The sequence below is a fragment of the Sorex fumeus genome, unplaced genomic scaffold (assembly GCF_029834395.1).
Source record: "Sorex fumeus unplaced genomic scaffold, SorFum_2.1 ptg000020l, whole genome shotgun sequence".
In the NCBI taxonomy this organism is placed as follows: domain Eukaryota; kingdom Metazoa; phylum Chordata; class Mammalia; order Eulipotyphla; family Soricidae; genus Sorex; species Sorex fumeus.
In genome coordinates, this window is record NW_026606077.1 from 15,040,812 (window position 1) to 15,063,436 (window position 22,625).

Sequence of the window (22,625 nt, forward strand, 5' to 3'; positions counted from 1 at the left end):
TCTCCCCACATCTGTGCCAGCACTGGTTGTTCTTGTTCTTTTGGATGAGTGCCAGTCTCTCTCTGGTTTGCGATGATATCTCATTGTTGTTTCATTCAGTTACTTCTTTTTAGATCATGAGAGAGTTTGTTCCATGACCGTGCTCTTAACATTATACTTCTTATAACACTTAGCTTGTCCCTTTTTGGTACCAGGGTAATTCATAGTTTGTCCTGGGTCTATCCAAGTTCCTCACTGGGACCCTCTTTTTGGGGTGTTTTAGGAAATTAGAGCAACTCAGGCTTAAGTCAAGTAAATATGATGGATGCTCAGGAGTAAATATTATTTGTAGTCAATTAACTCCCATGTTACAAAAGCATAGCATCAAAACTCAGGTCTTCCTGAGTCTATACAAAAAGGTCATTGCTAAACCAAGCAAAGGACATAAAGGAAAGAGAAAAGCAATATAGGATTATTATTGTCTGATGGAACTGGGTATGCCTTGGGAGCACTGTGTTGGGAGTAACTCAATAAACCTAAGCTCCCTGCAAGAGGAACAAGGACAAGCCAATATTATCCAACAATCAATTGAAAGAGAAAGACATGAGGGTTGAAGTTTATAAAATGGGACTTGTTGCAATGGTCTATTCCCACTGTTATTCCTATCTTCCTGGCCCCCGCCCAAAAAAGAGGATGAAATTTTCTCCACCCTCTTTTGTCACTGAGATTCCTGTTTGTACACTGTAAGAGGAAAAAAGAAGCAAAAATGTCCTGAGTATGAAAAAAATCAACTATCCACTTCCATCTTCATAAAAATAGGCAATACTAAGTTGTATGTATGCGTAACTTGCAAGTTTCTAGATTGTGGCAGAATTCAATTTCTTTCTATAATAGATATGAATATTTATGTTCACTGTTATCACTGTATCACTGTCATCCCATTGTTGTCGATTTACTTGAGCGGGCGCCAGTAGCATCTCTATTCCTCCCAGCCCTGAGATTTTAGCAGCCTCTTCTTACTAGTCTTTTCCAAATGATTGCAGGCTCTTTTAGGGTCAAGGGAATGAGAGCTATTCTCTTTACTGTTTTTGGCATATCGAATACGCCATGGGGCGCTTGCCAGGTTCTGCCCGTGCAGGTGGGATACTCTCAGTAGCTTGCCGGGATCTCTGAGAGGCATATATTTATATATTTCTCTGTATTATTTGTTGCCTACTGTCTGAACCCCATCAAATATGGTGTGGTAATTATGGAAAATGGGTAGGAAGTATCTTATAATGTGTTGTGTGGCCATGAAAGCGGCTGCACAGTCCGGAAAGTGGCCTTGAGCATGGCAGCAGTTGGGTAGTGGAAGTCGGCTGGGTCCCTTGGGGTGGGGAGGACTCTCACCCGCCCCACTCTGGGGCACCCTGAGTGAAAACAGCCTGGCACAGAGTCCGATGGCATGGCTATGGGGGCTTCATTCCTGCCTGGGAGGAGCAGCCTTGAGTTCTGGAGGGTGGCGGATAAGGAGATTATCTGGCACCAACAGGAGGTGGCTTATGGGTCGCTGGAGACTGGAGGGAAGCAGGAAGAGGATCTCTGCTCCTGGGTCCCGTTGAGTCTAGAGTCAACCGTCACAAAGTTCCGCATTATCTGGGTTCCGTGGGATTTCATTCATGCGTGAGGCTCGGTCCGAGCATCCGGAAAGCAGCCTAGAGTGTGTGGTAGTTGGGTAGTGGAGGTCGGCCGCTTGAGCTGGGTCCCTTGGGGCAGGGAGGGCCCTCCTTGGGGAGGGTAATTTCAGAAAGTAAGCTGGCTTGTAAAATAAACGAGTGTAGTGCTGAAAATACAGTAAATCTATTCCAACAATATTATCAAATGCATGCACCATGATCAAAGGGAATTCCTTTCAGGGAAGTAAGGTTCAGTATATGTAAATCAATATAATATACCAAATTAATAAAAGAAAAGACAAAAAGCATATAAATATATCAATAGATGCAGAGAAAGCTTTAGACCTGATTTAATATGCATTCATGGTGAAAAATAATAGGGATAAATCTCAAGGGAGTGAAAATCATTTACAACAAACCCACAGCCAACATCACACTAAATGGAAAAAAAAAACCTAAAAGCCTTCCCATTGAGATTAGGCATAAGGTAAAGATGTATGTTTTCTCATTAACATTAAATACTACTTTAGAAGCCCTTGGCATGGAGTTCATGCCCAATTCAATCAGCTTAATCAGTGGCTGAATAAATAGCAGTAATCTGATATTAAAACAAAAAAGCCCTTGGCATAGCATTTATACCAAAAAAAAAAAAAAGAAATTAAGGGACCGGAGAAATAGTACAGCAGGTACACTTGCCTTGCATGCACCTGTCCCTAGTTCAATTCTTGGTATCACATATAGTGCCCAAGCCCCATTAGGAGTGATCCCTGAGTGCAGAGCCAGGTCTAAGTCCTGAGCATTGCCTGGAGTGGCCCAAACCCCTACCCCACACAAAAATAAAAAAAGATATCAAAAATATCAAAATGGTAAAAGAAGTTATGGCATGTAATGTACATATGAGACACTAAAGACTAAAAAAACCTTTGAAACAAACCAGTGCAGCAAAGTAGAAGGCTGAAATCCAGCTAACAAAAATCTGTTGTTTTTCCATATGCAAATAATTCATTAGAAGGGAAAGAAATAAAAAAGAAAAGCATTTCAAATGATGCCAAAAAATATCAACTGCCTAGAAACCAACAATGGATGTGAAAGTCATATACATGGAAAACTGTAAGTCACTACTGAAATAAACAAAGAGAATACTAGAAAATTGAACAATATTCTACGTTCAGGAAGTAAAAGAATTAACATAGACAAAATGATCATTACATAGATTTAACTGCAATTCCCAATAAAATACTGATGTTTTCAAGAACTTAGAACAAACACTGTAAGATTTTTTATGGAATCATAAAACTCCCTAAAAAGCCAAAGATACTCCGATAAAAAAGAAGATGAAACTTAATGCATTCCTTACTTTAAACTGTACAGTAAGACTATAGGAGGTCTGGAGAGATAATACAGAATTAAGTCATTTTCCTGCATATAGCCAGCCCTGGTTCAATCCCAGGCCCGCATTGTCCTCTGACCATATACCCCAGAGTAAGCCCAGGGCAAAACCAGGTGTGGAGCAACACCCTACCCCAGATTTTTAAAAAATACTATAGTAATCAAAACAATGAACTACTTGAATACAGAGTGTCAGACAATTAATAAAATTGAGAGCCCAGAGATAAACTTTTAGATTTATGGCAGTTAATCTAGGACAAAGCAGCCAGGTGCATGAAGTGGAGCAAGAAAAATGTCTTCAACAAATGGTGGTGGGAAAATTGGTGAGCCACATACAAATAACTCAAATTGTATCACTATATCACACCATACACTAGTGTTAATTCAAAGTAGATTAAAAATTTGAGCTTCTCAGTATCTTTACTGCAAACTATAATGCCCCAAATGGGGGGGAGAGAGAGAGTGTGTGTGTGTGTGTGTGTGTGAGAGAGAGAGAGAGAGAGAGAGAGAGAGAGAGAGAGAGAGAGAGAACAAAGAAAAGGGCCCACCATAGAGGCAGGCTGGGGCTGGTGGGGGTGGCAGGAATGGCCATAGTGAAACTGGGGACACTGGTGGTGGGAAATGTACACTGATGAGGGTGTGACCGTTGTAACATTGTATGGATTAAAACCTAATCATAAAAGCTTTGTAACAGTATATCTCATGAATTCAATTAATTAAATAATAAAAATTTGAGCATAAAACACAGAACCAGGCAGAATCTATGTATCTCAAAGGTTCTCTTCAATAACTTGAATCCAGACATAAAGATACCAAAGTGAAGCTAGATTAAAATAAGAAACCCTATGAATGGAAGAAAACATTGGCAACCAAACATCAGATAAAGAACTGTCACTGTCACTGTCCTCCCGTTGTTCATCAATTTGCTCGAGCGGGCCCAGTAACATCTCCATTGGAGACTTTGTTGTTACTGTGTTTGGCATATCAAATACATCACGGGTAGCTTGCCAGGCTCTGCCATGCGGGCGAGATACTCTTGGTAGCTTGCCAGGCTCTCCGAGAGGGGCGGAGGAATCGAACTCGGGTCGGCCATGTTGGCTGCGTGCAAGGCAAACGCCCTACCGCTGTGCTATTGCTCCAGCCCAGATAAAGAGCTAACATCCGAAATATATAAAGTACTCACAAAGCTCAAAAACAAACAAAAAACCAAAAAAATCCCTAAACCCCATTTAAAGTGGGGAGAGGACAAGCACAAATTCAGAAGTAAACCCTGCACACTACCAAGTATGACCCAAAAAACAAAAGCAGGAACAAATAAATTAGTAGGGAGGGTAGATGAAAAGACACATAAATGAAGAGCATATGTGAATTGGCATAGATGCATCTGGAGTATTCAGTCTGGGGCAGAGATAGCACAGCAAGTAAGGCACTTCCCTTGCACATGGCTGACTCAGGTTAAGTGACACCCCACATGGTTCTCTGAGGTTATCAGGAGTAATCCCTGCACGAGAGCTGAGAGTCAGCCCAGAGCACAGTTATGCAAGACCAAATTAAAAAACAAAACAATTCACTGTCGGTTATGATGGAAATACAAATTAAAAGGACACTTAAGTATCATTTCACATCAGTTAAGAATGGCACAGATCAAAAATATTTGAAATCAATAATGTTTGGAATGTGGTGATAAAGGAACCCTTATTCACTGTTGGTAAAAAGTCTAGTAACGCAGAAATACTGTTTCCTCTATGAAAAAAGTATGGGTATCTCTCAAAAACTTTCATTTTCCATCTGATCCTGTGTAATTCTACATTTGGCATCTACTCAAAAAACAACCCCTTCCCCCCCCCCCCTGTAATTTGATAAAGATACATGCACACTTATGTTCATTTTATTTATTTTTTGGTGCCAAAATCGGGAACGAACCAACTTATGTTCATTTTAGTACCAGGAGATGGACCAACTATAGTCCCAAGCATTTAGTCTTATTATTGGGTTCTTTCTCCTCCTACAGATAGCTTAAGGTTAACTGATAACACCCACTCTGGTGTTCCTGGGGGCACACCCAATTCCACTGAGGCACTCCCCAATCCTCTGTGTTTATCTTTTTTTAAAACTTTTCTTTTTTTTTTTAATCTTTCACCTCTTCTTTGTGTTCTCCCCAGTTAGTCACAAATATCTTCAAATCAGATATGGTAACTTGTAAAGTCAAGCCTTCTGATGGCTCTGAATTTCATATATGTAAGTGAATTTCTTTCCTTTATGTCCCTTTGCACATTTTTATTTTAGAGTAATGTGCTTTTTTTTTTCTTCTTGGGTCATACCCAGCGATGCTCAGGGGTTACTCCTGGCTCTGCACTCAGAAATTACTCCTGGTGGTGCTTGGGGGAGCATATGGGATGCTGGGGACCGAACACGGGTCAGCCTCATGCAAGGCAGACACTTTATCCATTGTACTATCACTCTGGCCCTGCAATGTCCTTTTTGTATAGACACAGGAAGACAGTTAATGCTATACTTTTGCAATATGGGAGTTAATTGACTCTGAATAATATTTACTCCTGGGCATTCATCATATTTACATAAGACTCAGTTGCCCTTAGATTGACCTTAGCTCCTTACACACCAAAAGGTGGGTCCCACCAATGAATGGCCTTGGATAGACCTGGGGCAAGCCGTAAGCTACCCTAGCGTTGGCATGGGATGGCCTAAGGGTCATAAGAAGTATAGTAAGTTAAAAGCACAGTCATGGGATAAACTCTCTCATGACCCAAAAGGAAATAACTGAATAAAGACCCTTTTTGGGTTACTAAAAACAAACCTGGCCTGAAGACTATAGTCTGGGAAATAAAGCGAGATGTCCCCAGAAAAGCCACCCTTGATCATGAGTCCAGAGAGACTATTTTAAGTTTAATCTAGGGCATAGATAAAAACCTATAACTCTTACTGTGTTTATACATGATGACTAGAAATATTATCTTAAGACGTAAATTTAATATGATTAATGGTTTACCAGTAAAGGAAAGGAGAAAGCAAAATGCCTCTAGATGGAATTGCACCTCTGGGTGTACTTTCTAGAAGAAATCTAGAGTGCTGGAGCCCCTAGATGAAATTCCATCCTTGGATAGATCTATAAGAATTTCCTCTGAAGAGGGGCTTTACATCTGTTCATTGTTTGTGTTAATATTCAACCATACTTACATGTAATTGTTGCTTCCCAACCCTTCATGATTTCTCTATAATAATCCTGATGATTTGAATAAACTGCCCTTATTAACAACCTGTGGAACCGTTCCTTCATCCACCTGTGGGAGGCGTGAAGGGGAGGAGGGAGTGGACAGTCATCAGCACAGAACGCATCAGGGACCCCAGTCATCAAAAGACGATAATTCAAACAACTGATACCTGAACAGGGATGCCTCAGAATTCTGACAAAGACTCTGTGTCATATCTACACAGTGGAATACTATAAAACTATAAGAATAGATGAAATATTCAATTCAACTGCAACATAGATGTAGACTGAGGTGATCACATTAACCAAAATAAATCAGAAAGAAAAGTAAAAGTACCAAATGAGCTCACTCACCAGTGGTACAAAGAAAAACAAAATAAGGGAAGAGACAATATTGAATGAGAATAAGTCCTTTGCTTTGAATTAGAAAACTGAGGTTACCAAACAATAGGGTGAGATAGTGGGGTAGGGAATGAAAAGGTGAAGATGGTGGTTCAGAGTCTTAGGTACTTGGTTGTGGTAAGGTACAGTAACTATGTACATAAATCATAAACTTTAACACCACTGTAACAATGTTACCTCGAGTAACTATTTATTTGTAAAAAATAAATTTAGGGGCTGGAGGTACAGCAGGTAGGATATTTGCCTTGCACACACCCAACCAGGGTATGAATCCCAACACCCAATATGGTGTCTGGGACCCCATCATAAGTGATTCCTGAGCAGAGTCAGTAGTAAGGCCTAAGCACAGCTAGGTATAACCCAAAAACCAAATTTTTAAAAAAATTATAAGTTTAAAAAAAAAAGAATTTAGAAGTTTAATAATGGACGGTTATATCGAGGTAGTACTTGATCACTTGATCACCTGACATTCCGTTACTCATCAATTTGTTCAAGCGGGTGGCAGTAACATCTCCATTCATCCCTGTCACGTGCCAGTGTAGCCCAATCGTGTCTGCTCACTCCAGGAACATGAAGAACCTCAGGGTCTTGACAAAGTTCAGGGTCTTGACAAAGAAGTCTGACCATCTCATAGGTGGGTGGCCACGGGATCTTTTGACATGCCATGGAACTCAGTCAGTAACAGCTCTAGTCCAGCGGTTATCTCCACATCGCATTACATGTCCAGCCCATCTGATTTTTGATGCCTTGGCAAACGAGACAGAGTCCCTGATTCTTGATTGTCAACGGAAGTTGGAACTCTGGATTCTTTCTCTCACTTGAGTGAAGTGTGATACTCCAAGCATAGCTCTTTCGATTTCTCTTTGGGAGACCTGAATAGCGTTGTCATGCTGTTTTCATAGGGTCCAGGTCTCTGAGGCATACGTTAATGCAGGAAGAACAGTGGAATTGAAGAGATGTGCCCAGAGTCGGAGGATCTTCGTCTTCCTTGAAGGCATTCCAAGCTGCCCACTTCCTCCTGCACAACTCAGGTGCCAGGTCATTTGCCATGTTGAGTTCTCAACCTTGACCTCGGTACACATAACTGTTGCATTCGGAGATGTTCATTCTGTTGAGAGCAGATGGAACATCAGGAATGAGTCCGTTTCTCATGAAGGTTGTCTTTGTGAGATTCAGCTGTAGTCCGAGCTTTCCACACTCATGAAGTTGGCCAGCATTTGTGCCGCTTGGCTAATGTTTGGTGTTATTAGAACAATGTCATCAGCAAAGCGGAGGTGGTGTAGTTGCTGACCTTCTATCTTCACTTCCATTCCTTCCCATTCCAGTCATTGCATGACATTCTAGAGGGTGGCACTGAAGAGTTTCGGTGAAATGGTATCACCCTGCCGAACCCCTCTCTTGACATGGATGATCACTTCCTTGTAGAATGGTGAGTTCCTGGTAGTGAATCCGTAATACAGCTCACGGAGGATCCTGATGTATTGAGTCTGAATGCCCTGTTTGGCTAGGGCTTCAATGACCACTTCTGTTTCAACAGAATCAAAGGCCTTCTTGAACTCAATGAACGTTAGACAGGGTAGCATCTTGAACTCCCAAGAAAACTCAATGAGCTTGGTTACTGTGTGGATATGGTCGATTGTGCTGAATCCTTTTCAGAACCCGGCTTGCTCACATGGTTGTCCTTCATCTAGTGTTCTGCCAATCCTAGTCAGGATGACTCGAGTGAACAGCTTGTAGATGATAGACAACAGGCAGATCAGGCGGCAGATGCCAATGTCGTGAATGTCTCCCTACTTGTAGAGTAGAACAGTCCTGCTGGTTTTCCATTGGGACGGAACCTTGCATTCAGACAGATAGCATTGAAGAGTCGAGCCAGTGTACTGATCAGTACTAACGGCAGGTTCTTCAGGTGTTTGGGTCTGACCTTGTCTGGGCCAGGTGCTGTTCGCTTCTTTACCAATGAAATGGTGTGTCAGACTTTGGAAGGGAGAACGCTGGGAACGACATATCCATTCTGTGGAATTTGGTATGTGGCTATCGAAGAGATCCGAGTAGAAGTCATGGATAATCTCCATTGCCCTTCTGGAAGATGTGATAGATCCATCAGGATGTTGGAGGGCAGTCATCTTGGTCTTGTAGTTGGCGAAGGATAGGCCAGCACTGGTAGTACTGTAACAGTTTGAGGTTTTTTGGATTTTTTAAATTTCCCCACTTCTCGTGGTAGAACATTTAAAATATACTTACTTGAAAGTATTTTTAGTAGGAGCAGATATAGTGACTTAAAGCAAAAGAGCTATTTAAATGATATCCTGAGACACTTCAGGGCCAAAATAAGACCTACTGTTGCCCTTTCAAACCAATATTCTTCCAGCACTGTATTTTAAATGTCAGTTTATGGCATGTCCCCGAAAGACAAAATCATCTGATGCTGTTTAGTTAATCAGCAAAAAAAAAAAAATCCTAACCCAATGAGCAAATTTTACGATTCCTCACAGTTGTTCCAGCATGTCCCTGGAGTGCACATTCTTGGTCCTCTGAGGAGAGTTTTAAATACTTTATATCACAGTACTAAGGAACTCTAATACTGAATCTGATTGATGCTGATAAAAACGAGTTTTGAAGTTTATTCTTTACTTTTCTACAAAGCAAACATACATTGTGATTTCAGTCAGGGAAAAGGTAACTGGAAAACAAGTTGACCAGTTACAGACTGTATGCGCAGAAGTAGCAGGCCTGCCTAGCAGTACAGGACAGGTGTTTATAGCCTGGGACATGCCTCCTCACAGGCTCTTGGGTTGGCACTCTACAAATACTGAACCAAACCCTTTCTCTGATACATAAGGAAGGAATGAGTGGCATGTCCTATTTCTTTACTATCAGTTCTTATAGTATTTATTTCTGTACTTTTAAGTTCCAATAAAAGTTTGCTTAATTCATTTCAAAAAAGTGACACCACACAGACAACTTTGCATGCTAATTTATAAAAATACACATATAATTTTGCATTTTATTTGTTCTTGGTTTGGGGGCCCCTGTGGTGCTAGAGATGATTGTGCTACCTCCTTGGCCTCTTGTCAGCAACCTTCATGCCTGACTAAGATATAAGAGCCCTATTTCCAGTTTCTGTGTTGTAAAGAAGAAGCCATGCCAAGCTTTGTAGAACAAACCAGCAACAAAAATCACTTAAGGTTTTTGCTTTTAATTTACAATTCTGCTTTCAATACTTATGCAGATTGAATTTTGCCCCCTTCGATTCATAAATCAAAGCACTAACTTTCTACTATTTAGAGATGGAGCATTTAGGCAAGCAATATAAGTTAAATGCACTCAGATGGGTAGGGCCCTGATCTGATAGGATTGGTGTCCTATCAAATGAGACACATTTAAGGTTTGTGCTCTCTGCAAGTGGACAGAAAAGGTCATATAAGTACATGCATGGGGAAAGGCACCTTGAGAAAACTGAATGTTTCTGAAACTTGATCTAGAACTTCCAATTTCCAGGACTGAAAGATAGCAATGTCAACTGTTTATTAATTTACTTATTTGTTTTGTTACTGTTTTTGACATATCAAATATGCCACGGGTAGCTTGCCACGAACCATAGAGGTTGGTGAACCTTCCTACTCCTCACTTATCTACAAGAGCTGGTCCCCTCCCTATTCCTCACTTATTACAATAGCTGGCCCCCTCCCTATTCCTCACTTATCTACAGTTGCTGGCACCCTCCCTATGCCTACGCCTCACTTAGTTACAGTAGCCCGCCCCCTCCCTACACCTACACGAGAATGTCATGTGGCGGCTGGAATGGGAAGGAATGGGAGTGAAGATAGACGGTCAGCAACTAGACCACCTTTGCTTCGCTGATGACATCATTCTAATAATACCAAATATTAGTCATGCGGCATGAATGCTGGTCGACTTCGACTGTGAGTGTGGAAAGGTCGGACTACAGCTGAATCTCACGAAGACAATGTTCATGAGAAACGGACTAGTTCCTGACATTCCATCTGCTCTCAACGGAAATAACATCTCCAAATGCAGCAGTTGTATGCACCTAGGTTGAGAACTCAACATGACAAATGACCAGGCAACCTGAACGGCGCAGGAGGAAGAGAGCAGTGTGGAACACCTTCAAGAGCATCAAAGAAGTTGTTAAGAAGACGAAGAACCTCTGACTCTGGGAACATCTTTTCAACTCCACCATTCTTCCTGTACTAACATATGCCTCAGAGACCTGGGCCCTATGAAACAGGATAAGAACGCTATTCAGGTCTCCCAAAGAGGAATCGAAAGAGCTATGCTTGGAGTATCACGCTTCACTCAAATGAGAGAAGGAATCCAGAGTTCCGACCTGCATCGACAATCAAGAATCAGGGACACTGTCTCGTTTGCCAAGGCGTCGAAAATCAGATGAGCCGGACACATAATGCAATTTAGATATGACCGCTGGACTAGAGCTGTTACTGACTGGATTCCATGGGATGTCAAAAGAATGCCTGGCCACTCACCAATGAGATGGTCAGACTTCTTCATCAAAGCCCTGAACGAATGGTTTGAGGCTCTTCATATTCCTGGAGCGAGCAGACACCATTGGGCTACACTAGCATGAGACAGGGACAAATGGAGATGTTACTGGCACCCGCTACAGCAACTCGATGAGCAACGGGGAAGTGATTTATTTGTTTTGAAGCAACATAGTTTTTATTTTTTTTAGTTTTATTTCTAGTTTTTATTTTTATTACTTTAACTTTTTGCTTTTTTGGAGTCACACCCAGCAATGCACAGGGGTTCCTCCTGGCTTTTCACTCAGGAATTACTCCTGGCAGAGCTCGGGGGACCATATGAGGGATGGTAGGGATCAAAACCGGGTGGGCCACGTGCAAGGCAAATGACCTACTATACTATAGCTCCATCCCCAACATAGTTTTTATTGAATGAAGCTTACTTAAAAAGATGTGATGGGGTGACAGAGAACATGGACTTCTTCAGAGCAGAAAAAGCAAGAAGAGACAAATCAACAAGATATGTGTTCAAGGGAGAATATAGGCTTGAAGAGCAAAGATGGCTGTCTAAACGACTGGTTCCCAGGGGGTATGGTGTCGCCAGCAGGTCAACTTGTACAGGCAGCCTGATGGTGCCTTCAGACTTCTTGATACCCAAAATTGCCACTGTGGTTTGGCTGTATCCCAAAAACTTGGAGCCAAGTTTACAAAGAAATTAAATGGACAAAAGTTAGATATGTGGGAGCCACACCCACAAACCACCTCTAGCTCATCTATACAAGCTCATTTATTGGCCTTATTTCAGATACCCATACATGTCGGAAGTTTTTGGTTTTTGATCTTTAAAAAGATCAAAAGATCAGCTGTGCAACGTGCTGCGGGTGAGCGGGGCATATGCCAATAGTTTATTTCTCTGGAAAAGACGGAAACAAGAGCCATGATTCAGACACACACAAAAGAATCTCCAAACCAAGCAGTTTGATGCAGAGACACCTCTGGACTTTAAGTCAGATCAGCTTCGCTGGGGTGCCTCAGACAGGGACAGGCATGGTTCCTCTACCTGCTCCCTAAAAACCCCGGCGCCCGCCAACTTCCAGAACCCAATGAAAAGTGCAGGTATATGGGTTCAGTGATGGCAAACTCCAGGCCTCAAAGGATAGGGGATGGGCCGGTTATTCTCATCCCCCCCACCCCGTCCCCATGGGACCCTGGAGGTCACGCCCACAAACTGCCTCCAGCTGCTACTTAAGCTCCTTGCCGGCCATGATCCAGAGACACACAAAGGAATCTCCAAACTGAGCAGCTCATGCAGAGATTTCTCCAGACCCTAATTATCTGGAATTTTGGAGTTCCAGGAGCATGTGGTCACTCTTGCAGTAGCACAACATCTTATGCTATTCATAATAAGCAACATAAAAGAGAGAATGAGGGAGATTGTGTGCCATAGAGGGAGGGGGAAAGGTGGGATGGGGGGAGAATATTTGGGTTCTTGGTGGTGGAAGATGTGCACTGGTGGAGGGTTCGGTGATCATTCATTTTATGGCTGAAACTCAAACAGGAAAGCTTTGTAACTATCTCACAGTGATTAAAATAATAATAATACAATTAACATTCTGAATAAAGAAAATAATGTGGAGTTCATGCCCAATTCGATCAGCTTAATCAATAGCTGAATAAATAGCAGTACTCCTACATTAAAAGAAAAAGTGTTTCCCAATCTTGTTCTGATCCTGGCCCCCTTCTGACTTGGTTTCCTTTCTGTGGACCCTCTGTCCTAATGATTGGCCCCTAATCTTATGCCAGGGTCTCCATTTATGTGATTTACACCTATGTACCCATTGCAAAACTCCAGGCCGTGTGGCCCCATACTGAGAAATTCTGATTTAAGTCAACCAGTGTGATACTCCAGCCTGAGCCAACAAATATGGTACCTAAAACCATCCTGAAAGATGGAAAACAAGGTTCAAAGAGGTCAAGTCAGGGGCTAGAGCAATAGTACAGTAGGTAAGTCACTCGCCTTGTACACGGTCAACATGGGTTTGATCCCTGGCATACCATATAGTTCTTGAGTACCGCCAGGAGTGATTCTGGAATGCAGAGTAACCCCTGAGTACCCCTGAGTACAAATGGGTGTGGCTCCCATAAAAGAAAAAAAAAGTCAAGTCAAGGGATTTTCTCAGAATCACTAAGCTAGCAAGAACAAAGCAAAAACCAAAACATGGCTCCCTTCCAGCTTATTTTTAAGGCTCAAATAAGTTTGGGGTAAGTTATAATTATAGTAGTAATTATAAAAAAATCATAAATTACCTACCTGCATCTCCCCCAAACTAGCCATTTTTCTGAATACAAGTCTTGCATCCATACTTTAAATCAGGTCAAAAACAGCACTTCTGGGGGTATGGTGCCTCCAGCAGGTCAATCCATACCTGTGAGGCAGCCTGATCAGCAGCCTGATGGCGCCTTCAGACATCCAGATACCCCAAATTGCTGCTGAGCCTTTGGCCAGACCCCAAAAACTTGGGGCAAAGTTTACCAAGATGTAAATGGCCAAAAGTTAGGCATGTGGGAAACACACCCACAAACCACCTCTGGCTCAGCTATATAATTGGAGGCAGGGCCTCTGTGGTTCCATCATGATAGAAATGCTTAATGGCCATGATCCCTGAGACTCAGAAACAAATCTCGAAATCCAGTGGTTTTTGGCAGAAATGCGTCCAGTCCCTGCAGTAGGTTACCAGTACTGGCCAACCCAGGTGGGAATAGGTTTCGTGCCTTGGCCTGTTCCCCCTGGCGGCCCAGTGGCCACCATCCTCCAGAGGCCACTGGACAGTCAGGTTTGGGCCCGCAGTGACGAGACACGCAGGGCCTCACAGCACGAGGGTGGAACACATCCTGTCCTCCCCACCCCAGTGAGACCCCAAGTCATTGCCCAGGAACAGCCTCTCTGGCTCCTGATCAAGCTGCTTAACGGCCATGATCTCAAAGACTCAGAAACAAATCTTGAAACCCAATGGTTTTTGGCAGAAATGTGTCTGGACCCTGCAGTAGGTTACTGTCGCCAGGCCACCCCAGGGGGGAAAAGGTGCTGTCCCTCCGCCTGCTCCCCCTTGGTGGCTTGGTGGCCACCATCCTCCAGAGGCCATTGGACAGTCAGGTTTGGGCCCACAGTGACGAAACTTGTTGGGCCTCACAGAATGGGGGTGGAGCTGGTCCTGTCCCCCCCATCCCAACGAGACCCTAAGTCATCACCCACGAACCTCGCCCATCGCCTTCACTGGCTCCTGATCAAGCTGCTTAACGGCCATGATCTCAGACTCAGAAACAAATCTTGAAACCCAGCGGCTTTTGGCAGAAATGTGGCCGGACCACGCAGTAGGTTATTGTCGCCGGGCCAACCCAGGGGGGGTAAGGTGTTGTCCCTCCACCTGTTTCCCCCTGGCGGCTCAGTGGCTGTTATCCTCCAGAGGCCATTGGACAGTCAGGGTTGGGCCCGCAGTGACGAGACAATTTGGGCCTCATGGGATGGGGGTGGAGCTGGTCCTGTCCTCCCCACCCGAATGAGACCCCAAGTCATTGCCCACGAATGGCCTTTCTGGCTCCTGATCAAGCTGCTTAACGGCCATGATCCCAGAGACTCAGGAGCAAATCTCGAAACCCAGTGGCTTTTGGCAGAAATACCTCCAGATTTTTAGTATATGTGCTGCCGAAGGCTGGAGCGATAGCACAGCGGGCGGGCGTTCGCCTTACAAGCGACCAACATGGCCAACCTGAGTTCGATTCCTCTGCCCCTCTTGGAGAGCCCGGCAAGCTACCGAGAGTATTTGATATGCCAAATACAGTAACAATAAAGTCTCCAATGGAGACGTTACTGGGCCCGCTCGAGCAAATCGACGACCTTTTACCTTACCTCCAGATTTAAGTGTTAAAATTTCGGAATTTCAAAATCGCGCTCCCCTACTGCAGCCACACAACATCGTATGTTATTCATAACCAGCAATAGAAAACAAATTGTCTACTGTTGCCTTTTCAGCAGATATGAGTGTTGGGGTAAAATCTCAAATAATAATGGTGGGTCTGGTGTCAAAATATTGAACGTGATCAAAGTAGGGAGAGACTAATGTGGAAATCATATGCCGCACAGGTAGGGGGAGGGTGCGGGATGGGGGTGTGCTGGGGGGTTGTTGGGGCTGGAGAATGGGCACTGGTGAAGGTAAAGCCGAGACTTAGACCCAAAAGCTTTGTAACTGCTCTCATGGTGATTCAATAAATAAAATTATAAGAAATGAAAAAAAGTAAGGTGGAGTTCATGCACAATTCAATCAGTGGCTGAATAAATAGCAGTACTCATATATAAAAAAAACCCAGCACTTCCAATAGCTACAGACAGGTGAACAGGGGATGGAGGGATTCCCAACAACAAACCCAGCTCGTTCACTGCCTAGGGCCAACAAAAAAGATGACACAGAAAACCATTCCAAACATAAAATATTAGATAAATGCAGATGCACCTGCTTACCACGATGTAGCAGACAAGTGTTTGATACAGAACCTTGCCACATTTCCTTCTAATTCCTGGATATTTTTGACAAGAAAGTCTAGGGGTCCCCAGTTTGGAACCTCACCTTACAACAACTCCAGAAACAAACCATAAAACTTAACTGGATGCACTGGTTTGTGAAAAAAGGCTCACTAAATTAGTAGTAGAACTTCGTAGGTCCTCTGATTATGTACTAAGGATTAAAATATATTCCCAAAAAGAGATGGTTATTGGTACTATCCATGTGTGACTGGTACCAGATACTATGAATGTGATCTTATTTGGAAACAAAGTCTTTGCAGATGTAACTGGTTAAATTAAGACTGTACAGGGGCTGGAGCGATAGCACAGTGGGTAGGGCGTTTGCCTTGCACACAGCCGACCTGGGTTCGATTCCCAGCATCCCATATGGTCCCCTGGGCACAGCCAGGAGTAATTCCTGAGTGTATGAGCCAGAAATAACCCCTGTGCATCGCCGGGTGCGACCCCCCCCCCCCAAAAAAAAACAGACTGTACAGGAGTAGGAATGTTGGCATTCCTTAAGATGGAAAGGTGGACACACAAGGAGAAAACTATGTGACAATGAAGGTAGAGATTGTAGTGACAGGGGCGGGAGCGACAGCACAGTGGGTAGGGCGTTCATCTTGCACGTGGCCAACCCGGGTTCGATTCCCAGCATCCCATAGGGTCCTCCAAGCACCCCTGGGAGTGATTCCTGAGTGAAGAGCCAGGCATGCACAGGTAACCCCTGTGCATTGCTAGGTGTGCCCCAAAAAGCCAAAAAAAAAAAAAAAAGAGAGATTCTAGTGACAGAGCTACCATACTAGGAATGCTGAAGACTGCTCGCAGTTACCAGAAACTAGGAGAAAAAAAGGAGACATATGGTCTCTCACCTTTTTCCAGAAGAAAACAACTTGCAGACACCTTAGTTTCAGGTATCTGGCCTTCAGATCAGAAAATACAGTTTTTGTTAAGCAATTAGTCTGTTCTACTTTATTAAAGCATCCCTAACAGACAGACATAGTGTTTATGAGGCTCTTAACAGCTGTCCAAGTTTCTGCTGTGTACACATGGATTTCTCCTGATGTGCCCATGTCTCTTCTTGTGCTTTTTATAAGAACATAGGTCTTTAGATCAGCAGTCACTCTAAATCAGTACGACCTCAACTAACCTATCTACAAAAATCTAATTCCAAAAATGGTCATATTCAAAGATTCTAGAGATTACAACAGGTTTTGGCAGGTGAGGGATGGTACACATTCAACCCATAACAATCAAGTCAAATCTAGAGGCATTTTGCACTTACAAGGTGACCACTCATGCTGAGAATTTTGAAACTAATCACACAGTAGTAGAGCAAGGCCAAGGAAACATACAGAAAGTTTGTGTTTCACAAAGCAGCTCATAAGGCTATAAACAGATATCAAACACTATAATATAGTTTATAACAGCCTGTGAAACCTGGCAATTCTCTGAGAATTGTTCAGCGTATATGCTGAGCATGAAAGAAGACCCACTGTTGTCCTCTTCATTTTCTGCACCTAGTATTCCTCAAGAGCAAGAGGGGTGGCACACTGAGAAGGGCTGCATCCCTCCAATGCCTGGCAATAATGACCTAGTGATGGCAGAGTCCCTTCAGCAGATCCAGGCTAACATCACTGAAATAAGGAAATAAGAGTGAGGAGAGAAACAGTCTTAATGAGCAACTAGTCTTTGTCCCAAGTTCATGGTGTATCAGTTCACTATATAAGAGCACAGGATTTTAAAATTAAACCTCAATCCTTCAGGAATTCACACCAGAGCTAAGCTGAAGAGTTATATACCAATTATAAAACACACAAAATATACACATGCAAAACTATGAAACAAAGGTGATCGCCCAATGTCCTGCACACCTCATCAGCGTGCTGAAAATGACATAGATGAAGGATGTTTATACAAGGCAATGTTCTCTTGGTTTACCTACATATTTACTTACTGGTAGGAAATTTTCTAGGAGTTTGAAATAAATCCATGATGGACACAAATATCCCTGATTTTAGCTTGCATTCTATAAGAAAATAGAGACAACAAACATTGTTTAAGGCTTCAAAGACAGGATAAACTGAAAGACAGTAAGAGCTGTGAAAGAAAAGAGGTGCAAAGTCAGAACAAGTTCCCGAGAAGTCTGTGAATAGGAGCACACTGCTGGTGGTCACAGGGCCCTAATGCAGGGTGAAATTCTGGCAGGAGGTGAAAGCATAAGCTCTCTGGGGGAAGAGCAGCACATACCAAGTCACAGGTTCAGCTGGAGAAAAGGCCTAAATGTACTAAAAAAAAAATCAGTGGGAGATTGGTGTGGCTTGTGTAAAGTGAACTGGAGGAAGGTCAGAGGAGATAAGACTGAGCTTTCAAGGCAATAGACAGGATTTTAGCTTTTATTATGAGAATGTTCAGGGAAGTCTCAGTTTCATGTCACCATCTCCTGAGCTGAAAACAGAGGTGACAACAAAGGGTTAACCGAGACAGCAGCATGATATTTGAACAGAGTAAACAGAGTACAGGGTAATGCCAAGCTTTCAAGGCTCCATTGAGCCGCTAGCATTGTCTCAGACAGGCAGGTTGTTGACAGACAGAATGAGGGGATCATAAATAAGTTGATTCTGACATGCTGGTCCCGGACATCTGGCAGACATCCACGAAGATTTTGAGTAAGAAGCTATGATGGAAGAGTTCCTGATGGGTGTACAGCAGCAAGTGAAAGCACATATCACAAAGAACACTACTGGCTCCTTTACTAAGTCATTCCATAACAAAGACAGCATCAATTTATTATTTATCCATGATAACAGAAATAAATTATGGTGCAAATAGAAATGGAAAACCCAAAAGAAAATTTATCCATTGGGACATACAAAACTTCATTCTAAGTACCTAAACAGCCTTCCATAAGCAAACAGTAATGTGGAAAGAAATGTGGAAAGAGAGAAATCATAAATGTGGAAAGAAAACCCTCATATAGAGAATCAAGAACTTGAGAAAAATTGAGTAAACAATGCAAAATAGTTACAACAAAAATCTGAACAAAATTCCTACTAGTGAATCTAGTTTGATTCTATGAAAAACACATTTCTTTCCATAATAACCACCAGAAAAGATTCTGAAAAAGTACAGGAACAAAGAACAAAATGTACACAATACTGGGTGGGAGAGACAGTTCAGTAAGATACTTTCCTCAAACATGGTCAGACCAAGTTCAAATCCCTGACACCACATATTGTCCCCTGAGCACAGAGCCAGGAGTGATTCCTGAGTCAGGTGTAAGTCCTAAGCATAGCTAGGAATGGCCCCAAAACCAAGAAAAATGTTTGTAGGTCCTTTACTCCTCTCATCAGGTCTGGCAAGAGAATATGTCCTCTAGTCAGTGAAAAGAACACAGATTTTCTGGCCTAGTTGGGAAGTTAAGCCCTTCTTAAGAGGTGGAACCCTGATTCCCTCCTAAACAAAATGAAGATGTCAGTAAAAATTCATCTTGGACAGGTAGTAAGACAAACATTTAAGACAACGTCTTAGGAACTGTTAAATATCCACTGGATATTACTGGGAGTGTTTTCAACTGTCAAATAGGAAGAGTGGTCAGGAAGGTGACTGAGACCTTAGCTCCCTGAATCTTCGTCAACAATAAGACTCACCACACTCCTTCTGGTCTTGGGCAGAAACTACCTAAGTGCTACAACAATCACATCTTCTGTAAAAAAAAAAAAAAAAAAAAAAAAAAACCCTATCAGTTTAGTTATGAAAAGGTATTTATTAGATCTTAATGTTATATAGAAGCGTAGAAATCCAGACTCTTTCTGAGATAACCGAAGGTGTAAGCAAAGAAGTTTCTGTCTGAAGACTGGGCAAACAAAGATGTCTACTTCGCAACTTAATAATTCCCTATCAAAGTCTGACATTATTTATGTAAAGAGAACCTTGCCTTGCATACAGCCAACCTAGGTTCAATTCCCAGCACCACGTTATAATCCTGAGTCCTCTCAGAAGTGATCACTAAGCAGTGGGCCAGGAGTATCAGCCCTGAGCTCAAATGGATCTGGCCACACCCTAGAGGGAAAAAAACAAAAAAGCAGGTCGATGAGTTCCTTGATCTGACACTGCAAAGAATTTGTTTTTTAATTGAATCACCATAAGATACACAGTTACAAAGTTGTTCATGATTGGGTTTCAGTCATAAAATGTTCTAACGCTTGTCCCTTCACCAGTGTCTTGGAGCACACTGTTGGGTGAATAAAGCAAACTACAGAACTGTATGGGAACATTTATGTAAAAACATAAATAATTAATACAGATTAATTAGATTAATTAATGTTAAGTGGGTGCAGATTTTATGATATCCATAAGACTATCCTTTTAATAAGAATGATGACCTAAAAAAATTGAGACTGGGAAAATCTATAAAAACTCTTATTTGAGGCTGGAGTGATAGCATAGCGGGTAGGGCAGTTGCCTTGCATGCGGACGACCCGGGTTCGATTCCCATATGGTCCCCTGAGCACTGCCAGGAGTGATTACTGAGTGCAGAACCAGGTCTAAGCCCTGTGCATTGCCGGATGTGACCCGAAAAGAAAAAAAAATATTTTTATTGTTTATATTTTTCTAGTATTTCAAAGTATATACCGCCAACACTCCAGGAAAGAGTACATTATGGGCAGGAAAGTCTGGTATGTTATCCATCTAGATGGATGTAGATGGGGTAATTCAAACATTGCTGATCCTTTAGGATGGGCTACAGAAGATGAAAGCTACAGACAGTAATCCCAAGATAATACACACCAACACTGCATATAATTTCAGGTAATGTAAATACGTAGAAGCTTACCTATTAATTCTGTACTCTGTGCCGTGAACACCTGATTGAAACAATATTTAAAGCCACAGAAACAGATGTAATCATCCAAAGAATATGTGCTAGGATTAGCAGCGATGGACCATAGAGCCCAAGAAAACCAAATAACAAACAGGCTGAATAATGCAAGAGAGGACAGATGGTAGCAAGCTGAGCTCCACATCTCCTGCCCCACTCCACCTCCTCCACACTGCTGTCCACAGGTTCTCTGAGCCCTTGCTCCAACTTCACTGAAAAAACATCCCTCAGTGAGTAGTGAGCAGAGGGCAGTGAGTCACAGACGAGGTCGGCTTCTATTGACTGGTCCCAGTCTCCTAAGGGTTTGCCTACACTTCTGAACACAGTGCCCTGAGTCACAGCAAATGGTATGTACCTTTTCTTCATTTTCCCTATTCTTCCTTTTGCATGTCTACCACATTGGTATGGTCCTCCAAATTTGTGGGGATCTCTTTCCTCCTTCTCAGCTGTCTCGTGGAGATTGGCACTTAGGAAGTACACAGATTTCTGAGGCTTCTCAAAATACTCCCTCTCCAACCACTACTCTGAATGTCTGGACTTGCTCCCACAGTGCCTAATCTCATAAATTCACTGTGCGCTGGACCAGCTGACTGAAACAGACCAAAGGGCTTCAAGAAGCCACGTCTCCGTGACACCACAGACTCTGATCTCCCGATAATCCTGTCAGAGTGAATACCTGAGGGGCCGAAACCCAGAAGCGTGAAAAGTCCCACAGCGGTCCATGCCATCGTATGAGCACAGTTCTTGCTATAGACATAAAAGCGCTACAAGTTTTGTGATAGCGAATTTGCCTGGGCGACTCCTCAGAAAAACAAAGTCCGTTATCAACTGCAGACCTACGGGATCGGGCACAAAAACCTGGAACTGCAACTCTCGCATCCATACGAATACCCTCGACTAGCAGGAAGCGGTTTCTGAGCCGTGTACCAACTCACAGAAGAGCAAGGCCGGCCTGGCCGCGAGGGCGCGTCTCCCACCGGGGTCTGTCAAGATTGGCGCCGGGCGCCCCCACCCAAGCACATCGCTGGCAGAGGCCACGGGCCAGCCCCGGGGGACTCCGGCCTCCGCTTCCGGGGACGCCGACTTCGCCCTGCCCTTTCCCGACCGACCAGCGGCTGTCAGCCTGGGGACCTTGACCCGCGCGCCGCGGACCCGCCCGCCAGGCGGTTGTTTGTTCTACGCCTCAGCGGCTCCCACGCCCAGGCCCGGAGGCGGCCGTGTGGCTGCGCAGTCGGCTCGCCCACCGAGCCCCGGCCCCGGGCCGGTCCCCGCGGGCCTGCGCGAGGCCTGGGCAGCGCGCGGCGGCGGCGGCGAGGCGGCGCCGGGCTCCGTCGGCCCCCCGAGCCTCGCGGCGCCGCGGCCGTCCGGCGGGAGGAGCCGGCCCGAGAGTGACCTTGAGGCCGCGCGGGCCGCGCGCCCCCGGCCGCCGCGGGGCGAGGGTCCGCGGCGACTCCGCGTCCCGGCGCCGGCCCGCAGCGGGTCGGCCCGCACGCCGGGCCCCGCGCCCCCGGCCCCACCCCCAGCCGCCCACCGGCCCGCCTCGGCCTCCGCCCGGCGCCCCTCGTCCCGAGAGGGCGGCCCAGGCCGGGCCCCCGGCCCCCGCGCGCGGCCCGAGCGCGGCACTCACCCGGGCGACGCCATGAGCGCGGCGCAGTCTCGGCGCGGCCGCCGCCTCCGCTTCCTCCGCGCCCCGCGCCCCGCGCCGGGGAGGGGCCTCGCCGCGCCGCGCCGCCCGGGCCGCCCCGACAGGCGGGCGCGGGGCGAGGCCGGGGCGGGCGGCGCGCGGCGCAGGCGAGGCCGGGGCGGACGGCGCGGCGCGGGGCGAGGCCGCGGGCGCGGGGCGCGGGGTCGGGCTCCTCAGCCCGAGGACTGGGCGCGGGCCAGCTGGCCGCCGGGGCCTGCTCCGGGCGCAGCGAAGCCCAGCACTGGCCTTCGGGGCCGACGGGCAGAAGACGTGCGCTCGGGCCGCGGGCAGCCGCGACTGGGCAGGCCGGGCCCACCGAAGGCCTCCGCGCGACCCGGGCAG

General features: G+C 44.7%; 1 protein-coding gene across 4 annotated transcripts in view; it reads right to left on the reverse strand.

The window, feature by feature from the left end:
• URGCP (upregulator of cell proliferation) overlaps positions 1–22,349 on the reverse strand; it is a 60,977-nt gene extending 38,628 nt beyond the window's left edge. For 2 of the 4 annotated variants that reach the window (XM_056113348.1, XM_056113347.1), the window contains exon 1: positions 22,227–22,349. In XM_056113348.1, coding sequence (XP_055969323.1) covers positions 22,227–22,240 — 14 coding nt within the window. In that variant the 5' untranslated portion in view covers positions 22,241–22,349. Of the gene's footprint in view, positions 1–17,674; positions 17,747–22,226 lie in introns of all 4 variants that reach the window. The other 2 variants (XM_056113349.1, XM_056113350.1) reach the window with 2 other exon arrangements.
• Between the last annotated feature and the right edge of the window lie 276 nt (positions 22,350–22,625).